The sequence below is a fragment of the Rhamphochromis longiceps genome, linkage group LG14 (assembly GCF_057381845.1).
Source record: "Rhamphochromis longiceps isolate RC_006_pf linkage group LG14, R_longiceps_female_GT1.1, whole genome shotgun sequence".
NCBI lineage: Eukaryota > Metazoa > Chordata > Actinopteri > Cichliformes > Cichlidae > Rhamphochromis > Rhamphochromis longiceps.
This window is the reverse complement of record NC_140570.1, coordinates 23,985,462-23,995,335: the sequence shown is the minus strand read 5'-3', so window position 1 is coordinate 23,995,335 and position 9,874 is coordinate 23,985,462. Positions and strand designations below refer to the sequence as shown.

Sequence of the window (9,874 nt, the reverse complement as noted above, 5' to 3'; positions counted from 1 at the left end):
TGCACTTTACTGTCCCAAACTGCTTACTATGCCCACAGTACTTTCCTCCTGTTTGATTAACAGAAAAATTGTGTGAAATGATTTAGGACACAATTCCTAAATTTCTAGTTTAGCAAATGTCACTTGCTGAGCAGTCAGTGTTATTAAAAATAATCTCTAATCTCCCGCTACTATCCCAATCTTACACCTTTCTCCATCTCTCAGAGTCCATCTCACTCTCCCTGAGAAATACGGTGCATTTAGCTAACTAGCAGACACTTTTTGTGACAAACTGTGCAGAAAGAATTGTCTGTTTGGTGATATTTGTTGAGCTGCTTGAAAAAAATGAAATTACCTCCCACTCAAAAAAAAAAGGTGCCCTGTTTATGCTTGCTCATCTTCTGCAGGGCTAGTTACTTGCATTATGTCTGCGCCTTGAATGCATCGCAGGAACGAGGAGAAAAAAAAACATGGCTTGAGGGTGTATATACATTAACAATATCATGCATTAACCTTTCTATCTGATTTAGCTGAAGGTGCAGGAAAGCTGTTACAGACAGCCCACTTCAAATCCCAGACTGTAGTGGTCATCACCACACATTCTTTACAATGTATTGAGGAGAATATGCAGCAGGTATGTAAAATTAAGAATGAAATATGTTGTTGGATTCCCAGGTTTTAAAGTTTGAACCAAAACATTGTGAAAATTGTTTAAATCTCAGATTGGATTCCTCCATCCTATATTGCCCTCTTGTGGATCTCACCATTTCACTTATCTCTCCATACAATTTTCCCCTTGTGATTCATGTTACTGATAAACAGTAGGGTGTGTACTACACGTTTTTTCTTGAATAGCCAAGAAGGAAGTTGCAAACATTAGTGTCATTAGAGCTTCTCCATGTGCTTCCAGACAAAGAGATAGTGTATGCAGCCTTTGAGATATAGTGCTTGTAAACTTTCACCTGCTAACACTTTACCAGGTGACAAAATATTTTAAAATTCAGATGGAGGAATCTACTTATGGGATGCACATGACTAAATTGAGCAAATATCAGCAGGTGCTACCAAAGAGACATTAATTGTTTTTAATTTTTAGTTTAATTTTACATGTCATTTCACAAGTTAGACTTTTGTCAGTTACGCTTCACTGTGGTGTGACATCATAATTGACATATCTGCATATTATTTTTATACTTCAAAATATAGGATAAAAAAAGTAATAATGGAAAATATATTTGATTTATGTTGATGATTTTATATGTTATAAAAGTACATTAATAATGTGCTTCCTTTTCAAAATAATGAAAAAAAAATTAAAAAGTGTTTTCCTGTTGTTATAATGTTTATACAGAAATGCTATTTACAATATTATATATATATTTCAAAGTGTATTTTTTTTAAAGTAATATTGAGGTGAACCTGTTAAAAACAATAAATAACATTCAGCACAGAGCAGTCCTTCTTCTGCATCTATTTCAAATCAGGTGGGAAACCTTAAAACCCAGGATCTAAATTCCATGGTTGAATTATGGTTTTTCACATATGAACAAATGTTCTTTCTTAGCTGAACTGAATGCAGTATTTTAAACACTCGTTCTGGTGAGGAACACCTCCTTCAGACTGTTTAAGGCCTGTTCCTGAGTGATTTTCCTCCATTCCTCAGGAATCTTTGTCGGCTCTCGTTTAAACTCCTGTGCAAACCTCTCATTGAACTTCACCAGCACATACCTGTAACAAAGAATTTGTTCATTTAATAAATTAAATTTAATCTAATACTGTCATTTCTACAATAAAGAGTGTTTAAGTCACACAGTACCTCCAGTAATCACTGGCCTTTGAGCTGTTTGTGTTGTCAGGAGAGAAGCTCCAGTCTGGGTAAAGTGAATGGAGAACACTGCTTGTTGTGGATGTATCATGTGTGTCCTTGTCCTCGCTCATGCTTTCAGGGCAACTGATGCAGGATACAGAACTAGAGGCATAAGGCTGCATGCCTTTAGGTCGATGGAGCAAGGCATTGTGACCCTCATGCCCCATATCCTCCTCCTCACACGGGGCTCTGCAGAGAGGACATTGCTTGTCACAGCCTTTCACTTTTTTGAAGAGGTAGTCTTGGGGCTGAACTGGAAGACAGTTAAGAAATTGGGTGGTATCCACATTTTTGGAGAACTCTTGATCAAGGTCCATCTGCATTGCAGCCACTGACTCCAGTAAACATTTAGCAAAACGGTTCCATTCTACAGTGATGCTAAACAGGGGTCCAGTCAGACAGGTCCTGATCACATTAACATCCCCTTTCTCTAAAGTGAGACACACTCTCTCCAGCAGTGGCTTTGTATCATTCAGGACTCCACTGATACCTTCTGTGGATTCGTTCACTGCTTCTTCAATTTTTCCTACAATCTCACAGAGTCTCTGATGCCTCCATTGTCCCAGGTTGGTTGATTCAGTGAGGTGAGCTGTCACTGTTTCCTGGATCTTCCTGAGTCTGAAGTTGTCATAGAAGAGCAGATATTCCAGGAAGACTTCAAATTGATCTTCTTTAATCATCTCTTCCAGCAAGCTTTGGTGGAAGGCCTGTGAGGAGTGATACTGCTGAGCTTTCCTTTGGATCTCCTCTGCAATAGATATCCCCAGGGGTCTGTTGATGTAATCCAAGACTGTGGGCTTGATGACCATGGAGATGAATGCTTGGGCCATCCTTTGACACTGGTCTCTTTTCCTGAAGTCATAGATAAACTCGGCCAAGTCCATACTTTTTCTTTTAGTGATACATGTCAAAAGTTCTGCGTCTTTGGCATAGCGGTTATGCAGGTTTTGAAAGTCTTGGCAAGAAGCATTACAGAGATATACTTTTAGATCCACTTCAAAAGCTGATCTAGTTTCCACAGATTTTTCATTTAAAGATTTTTCAACATTTTGTAACAGCTCTGTAATGTAACCGTCAGAGAAATCTGCTGGTTTGTTACACTTATCTGCTATATACTGTTTGCATTCCTCTATGATATTGTTTGCTACCTGCTGAGCTTCTACCTTGTGTTGTTTGTTGTTGTCTTCAAACATTTGCTTTAATCTGCTGCGGTATCCAAAATGCTCATCGCAAACTTGGAAGTCAGAGTTCTGGTTCTGGCCAATCATTTCAAGCTTTTTCATGTGTTTCTGGAGGCCACGGCTGATTAGATTCTGTCTCAGAATATCTTCTACTCTTGGAGTTATATCTTCTGTTTCTGAAGGCCTGAATTCAAAGTTGGACAATATCTTATCCCACACAGCCTCAAATTCATCCTCTATCTCTGCATCTTGCAGAAGAATTTTTGTTGTCTTGCTTTTTTCTACTAGTGCATCTACCTTGGATTCTTGCTCTTCTCCCAGTAATGCTTTAAATTTTTTAAGCTGTGTGGAAGAGTAATGGCTCTCATAGACTGCCTCCAACCTTTCTGTTATCTCTTCAGTTACTCTGTCCTGTAGGTTGTCAATATTGCTCATTAGGATTGGCATGAATTTGTCAGATCTCATTTTGAGAGTTTCCTCTTTCATCACATATGTCTCTGCTATTGACCTGAGTTTGTTCACCTCTGCTTTGACTTCCTCACTGGCTTCCTTCTTTAACTCACTGAGAAGGTCATTTTGAATAGATGCATCCAAAGCTTCTCCCTTTGTGGTAAAGTTTTTTTTTGTTGCACCCGTTAGCCAACTTTTCATGTTATCCAGTAAATTGTTTTCCCAGTAGAAAAATTCTGTGCACAACAAAGAAAATGCCAAAGCTATATCAGTGTTTTGGAGACCAATGGAGAATGATTCCTCTTTGATCGCATCCCAAACAGAACACAAACGCCTCATAAATTCAGGCAAAACTGGGGCTTCTGCCTTAGCGGCACTCCTCTTCAATGCTTCAAAAAGGATTTCTTTAAACTTTAAAACATCCCCACTATAATCTGTATCAACTGGTTCAGAGAGGGACATTTTGTTCCATGGTCCTTTGACAGAGACTGTGCAGCTTGTGGTCTTTCCATCTTTATCAATATTGCTAGTTTGCAAAAGCACCTGAGAAACGTACCTTAATTGTGACGCTTGTAATTTGCTATTTACGTTTTCGTTCTGGACAAAGAATTGGCAAAATGGCATGGAGCCATATTCTTTGATTCGCAGGAGAGCATTGACTCTGACACTGAGGTTTGTTTCAAAATCAGAACCAGGGTGTGAAGACATGCTGTGCATTAAAAAGTCACTCAGTCCTGTTGCAAAGGTAGCCATTTCATTGTCATTGCCCAGTATATTTCTTTTGCTGTCCAGTGAGACTGAGCAGAGACCTCTGACCTCAATTAGCAACAAAACATCACACTTCATGTCCTTTCTGAGGTTTTCAGGAAGACACAGGGCAGCCATGTACACCCCTCTTGAAGTTTGTTTCTTCCATTCAGGGAATTTCACTCCAAATAATGCAGAAAGAATCTCTGCATTCCTTGCATTATAGTTGCCAAGATTTGTCAGCACTCTTGTCCTACACTGTTCTTGTGGTAGGCGACGTTTGAGCTCTCCAAAGACACAGCCCAGCCACTGGATGGGGATATTTGAGGCATCTCCATCCATTAGTTCAAGTGGAATCCCATAAAGAAGAAGATCTGTAGCTAAGCTAGGGAGACGTAACACATTTTGGCTTCCGCTGCTGGGGCTGATGTATGCTAGCTCAAAGATTAGCCCTATCTCACGCAGAAAGTGCTCAGGACCTAATGCGCATGTATCAGGTTCATAAGAGGGATCAGCACAATCATCAAGGCTCATTTGTTGCGTGCCAGAAGTTGAATTGTCCGTAGTGAGTGTTAGCTCTGATTCATTTGGTTTTTTCTCTTTGAAGCGCAACGTGCTATTTTCTCCTGACTCTAAAAGACAGCTTTGGTCTTCAGAGGCCGAATTTAATTCATTTTCTTTTTCATTTAAAGTGATGGATATCTCCTGCGCCATGTTTGCGTCATGTTGATGGTCTGTCTGTTGTGACAGTGGTTCTGTGGTCTTTTCTTTGGATTCTGAGACCTTCAGTTGATGGCTTCCTTCAGACTGTTGCTCAGAAAGTTGCAAATTTAGACCTGCAGATTGTATTTCTGTTCCCTCTTGAAATATTGAACCAGTGTCTCCAGGGGTGTCTTTGACTCTTTGTTCAAGCTTATCCAAATCTACCAGCATGCTTTCTTTCTTTACTGTCTGTAGATTTGTGAGCAGATCTTTCGTCTTGTTTTGTTTTGTAGTTTTCTTAAGTCTTAGAGTGAGCCAGCTAAGAAAGTAAGCTCTCTTCACTTTATCTTTGGTAAAGAGAGCATCTGTAAAGATCTTCATAGCTGGGGTCATTTTGTAGCTCCTCAACTCAGCCATAATGTCATTCTTTTCTTTTTGTAGCTGGGGGTCAATTTCTGTTCTTTCTTTTCTCTGCTTACTCTCTGCTTTTTCTAGCTCTGCTAATTTGCTCCACAAAGGCCCCTGCAGAGGAAGCTGTTTACGCCTATATTCATCAGACCCCTCATCTAAACCCTTCAACACTTCCTCCACTGAGGCCATGGCTTTTTGACAAATGGGTCCTTCGTCCACATTTAGGCCTATATCCGCCGCAAATTGTGCTGCTTCCTCAAGCGTAATAAGTTTCAGTCTGTCTGGTAGCAGATGTTTTAGAGTATCACATAGCTTACTAGCCAGTGCATCCTCACTCAGACCTCTGCCCTGAATCACAGATTCTTCGGGAAGCCCCATGTACTTTTCAAGGTTCTCATCAACAAAACCAACAACTCTGCTCCCATTTCTCTCAGTGTCTAAAAGGTCAATGAGTATTAGTTTGCTGTTGGTATCCTTACAGGAAGCAAGAAGTAGTTTTTCCTTCTCCTTAAGATTTCCACAGAAAACAACTATAGCTGAAGATGCCTTGCATAAAAAGGTAAGGCATTTCTCATGCGCACTGGCATCACCCCGCAGGTTGGAGAAGACCAAAGGGACTGGGAAGACATCTTTGGTGCTATCTCCAGTGGGTAGATGCCATCCAATTTCTACCAGGCCACCCGAAAGCCTTTTGGGCAGCTGCCCTCCTTCCATCCCCCTGTGGAGAAATGTCTGACAGGAAGATGTGACTCCACGTAACATATGGTTTAGCACCTGTGACTTGGACACACTGCAACAACCAAGCCTGACAAATGAAACTAATGGCATGCATGTGGTTGCCAAATCCCCCTCTTGGATTCGCCTGTATTTATTTAGGGGGTGAGATCTCCACTGGCCCACAATCCCTCTTAAAGGCCAAAGAAGGAAGCAACTAGGCTCTTCCGGATCTTTGTTTGGAAGGACCAGTGGTATAGAAAATTGGCACTGCATCATCCGTTTGGAGATCTCTTGCTGAAGGAAAGTACTAGCAGACATATAGACAGCTGTGATTAGATCAAGCGGGTTGATGGCACCCTGGCTATCTCCTTTAAAACTACTGAGCACCTTCCCGGTAGAATTGTTGTCATCGTTTGTAACAAGATTATGAAGAGACTCACACCAAGGAGTCCGGGCATCTTTCCTGAGCAGCCAAAGGGACTGGAGGAAAGCTTTTGGTAGATCAGAGGGTTCTAGAGGAGATTGGTTCCCCAGAGTCCAAGTAATAATGTCTAGCATTGATGAGACATCCAGTGGTATAGCCTGGTAGGCCTCCAAGCCGAGCTCATGCAGAACCTCTGCCTGGAGATTATCCTTTGGAGATTCTAGTTTAAAAAAAACAACCCAAAAACACAGCTTTATCCATTTAAGTGTGACACAGACTTTGATAAAATAAGTAAGACAGAAAATAGCTACAAAAAACTAGTCCAATTACACAAAAATTTCAAGTACTGTGCAAATGCTCTTCTTTTTTGCTTTTATTTCTATTTAATTTTAAGTTCTTTACATTTATTTTTATTGTTTTCTTTTCTTTTAACAGGAAAAGAACATTATCCTTCAATCTCACTTTTCATTTCATTTGAGCTTGAAAACAGAAAAACAGTGTTATCCGTAAACTTGGCATCCCTTGGTGCAATTAACATCAGAAATTACACTTGCAAACAAAAAGCCAATTATCATTATTAACTAAACATATTGGAAAAAAAATGCTGTGCTTTTTATAATAGCACATTAACTCCTACCCAGTAAATTTTAGCTCATATTGTTTGCAAAGTCTGAACAATAGGAGCCTTCCTGCAACAGTCAGAACTCACGTTAATGTAAGACAGCTTTTAATCATACCTCTGAAGATAAAACTTGACAGATTCTTTTTCAAATTATTATGTTTGTTATGAGCACCATTTAACTTTGGCAACTGAGAAAAAATGAGGGTTCAATAACAGTTTTTTATTATTATTATTATTATTATTATTATTATTATTATTTTTCGCATTTATATAGCGCTTTTCGAGACCCTCAAAGCGCTTTACAATTCCACTATTCATTCACTCTCACATTCACACACTGGTGGAGGCAGCTACAGTTGTAGCCACAGCTGCCCTGGGGCAGACTGACAGAAGCGAGGCTGCCATATCGCGCCATCGGCCCCTCTGGCCAACACCAGTAGGCGGTAGGTGAAGTGTCTTGCCCAAGGACACAACGACCGAAACTGTCCAAGCTAGGGCTCGAACCAGCAACCTTCCGATTACAGGACGAACTGCCAACTCTTGAGCCATGAGTTTTTTGCAACAGTATCTCCAAAATCATTGTAGCCCCATACTATTTTAGGTCACCAAATGTGGTTACCAAAGGTTATCAGACTGTACTAATACTTTTATGTCTGTTTGTGGGACTCATAATAATTGTCATAAGAGGTATGCATTCTTATTAATTTAAATTTTACTCAAGAGGGCTCTGGTTATTTACATCAAAACACAAGATTATGCACAGTATTGGGCAAAAGTCTTGTGTCATCCTTCGTTTCTTTACATTTTCTTCCAAGAAACCACACTTAAATTTTTAAGCTGTCTTGAGCAATACTTGTCCAGGCTTTCTGAAGGTACTTCAAGGGTTTTCTTTGGACATTGACTGCTTTTCCACTTATTTTCAGTCCTGTCCTTGTCCTTTACCATTTTCAAAGGAATGATTTGTTTGTGTGTTAGCCACTTAACAATGACCTATGAATCATTCAAGCATAAAAGAGCAACTAATTCAAGTGCTGTTTTATACATAACAGACAACTTAGCAAAGATTCAATTTCATGATATCTTTAGACATTTTGTTACTAGGAGAATGTTTACAAAATGATAATCATCTGTTCCAATATTTTACCTGAAACTAAAATATTGGCAGGCATAAATGTTATTTTTGTACCAACAAGATAATTCCCAACATGCTATAATAACTCAACACTTGTCATATCTCAGCATGATGTACATAAAAGAAAACTGAAGAAACTGGAGGGCAGGAATCCTGGAGATCTATTCCTGATGACTTCTTCAAAAAATTACAAAAACACTTGCCTAAGAGAGTTCAAGCTGTTTTTGAACACTAAAGGCAGTCATTCCGAACATTGACTTTCAAACTAATCAGAAGTGTACAAAGTCTATTTTTACCTTATATGCTGCTTTTCCATGTAAGTGTGCATATTTTTTAATAAATCATTGCACCCGTTTGCCATTTTCCAATCAAAATACAAAGAAACTAGTCCTTTGTTTAACCAGGTAAAAATCTCAATGAGATTTAAATCTAATTTTCAAGGGGGACCTGACATCATGTCAGCGAATGACACGTGACTGAGTTCAGTAGTGTAGTTACAAAAAAAAGTCTTTGTAGAACATAGGCATTTCTTTGGCGATTGTGCTCACTCACTGACTTTCAATATAGCTACACAATACCCACAGCATGTTCAAGTATTGTAAGTATGAAAAACAATGTTCAGAATGAAACGCATGATAATGATGCACAAACCCCAGACAAACAAAACAGAAGAACAAAAAGGAAACATACTTTTCTTCTTGCTGCTCAGTCTTTTATGACGCTTGAGCGACATGATTGAAACTGATGAGGCTGCTCTCTGCTCTCTTTTAAATGAGTTTTTCTTCAATGGTTCACCACATCACCACGTATTGGTATTGGCTGGAACCCTGTGAGCAAAACAAGCAACAAACAATAACAGCAAAAATCATTACTGGTATGTAACCTGCAATGCAACATCTATATGGTCTAATACCGCAAATACCACACGAATAGGCATTGTAAAAAGCTTTGTTGTCCTAGCAACAATACGAGGGAAAATCTCAAAAGATGGATCATTTTGATCAGAATGAATGTGGTTTGTCATGATTTCTATCTCCCTGAAATGCTTCACTGAAGCAAGACTCTCTTCCCTGTTTCATTTTTTCATTTTACTATGATAAAATCTGATCCTTGCCAAATGTGATAAACTGATATAATGGCTTCGCCTCAGACAAATCTGTACAGTGTCAGGAAGATAAAGCATACTGCTCATAGCTCTTCACTGCGAGATTATTGTAAAAAGCTTACAGCATTAAGCTCATAACTCTTTAGATTTCGATCAGTTCAAGTTTGAGCTACCTTGCACATCTGAGAGCTTGAATGGCAGCAGAATAATGGTGATATAAGATTAATAACAAACTAAGGTAATATAGTATAGCCTGCTACATAACATATACCAAGTGACTGCTAAGACTAATAATCGATTACCAAGAACAATTAATAATGAATTATTATATAAGCATGTAATCATCTGTTACTAAGTTTGTGATTTACATATGAGATATATATGTCAGTTACACATGGGTAAGTAAATACAGATTTTTAAAGAGTTGTCACTCGACAGAGCATTTAGCAATATGTTAACTCATCACTGATTTACACATTCATTCTGATTCTTTGAATGCTGAATCAGCTGTAAGCTCTCATCAGAGAAAAAAGTAAG

General features: G+C 39.0%; 1 protein-coding gene across 1 annotated transcript; it reads right to left on the bottom strand.

Moving 5' to 3' along the window:
* Positions 1-1,171: 1,171 nt before the first annotated feature.
* gvin1l2 (GTPase, very large interferon inducible 1-like 2) lies at positions 1,172-9,008 on the bottom strand. The gene is made up of 3 exons (XM_085380958.1): positions 8,923-9,008; positions 1,796-6,698; positions 1,172-1,707 (listed from the first exon to the last, which is right to left on the bottom strand). The coding sequence occupies exons 1-3, from the start codon at positions 8,963-8,965 to the stop codon at positions 1,563-1,565; spliced, it is 5,091 nt and encodes a 1,696-aa protein (XP_085237084.1). The 5' UTR covers positions 8,966-9,008; the 3' UTR covers positions 1,172-1,562.
* Between the last annotated feature and the right edge of the window lie 866 nt (positions 9,009-9,874).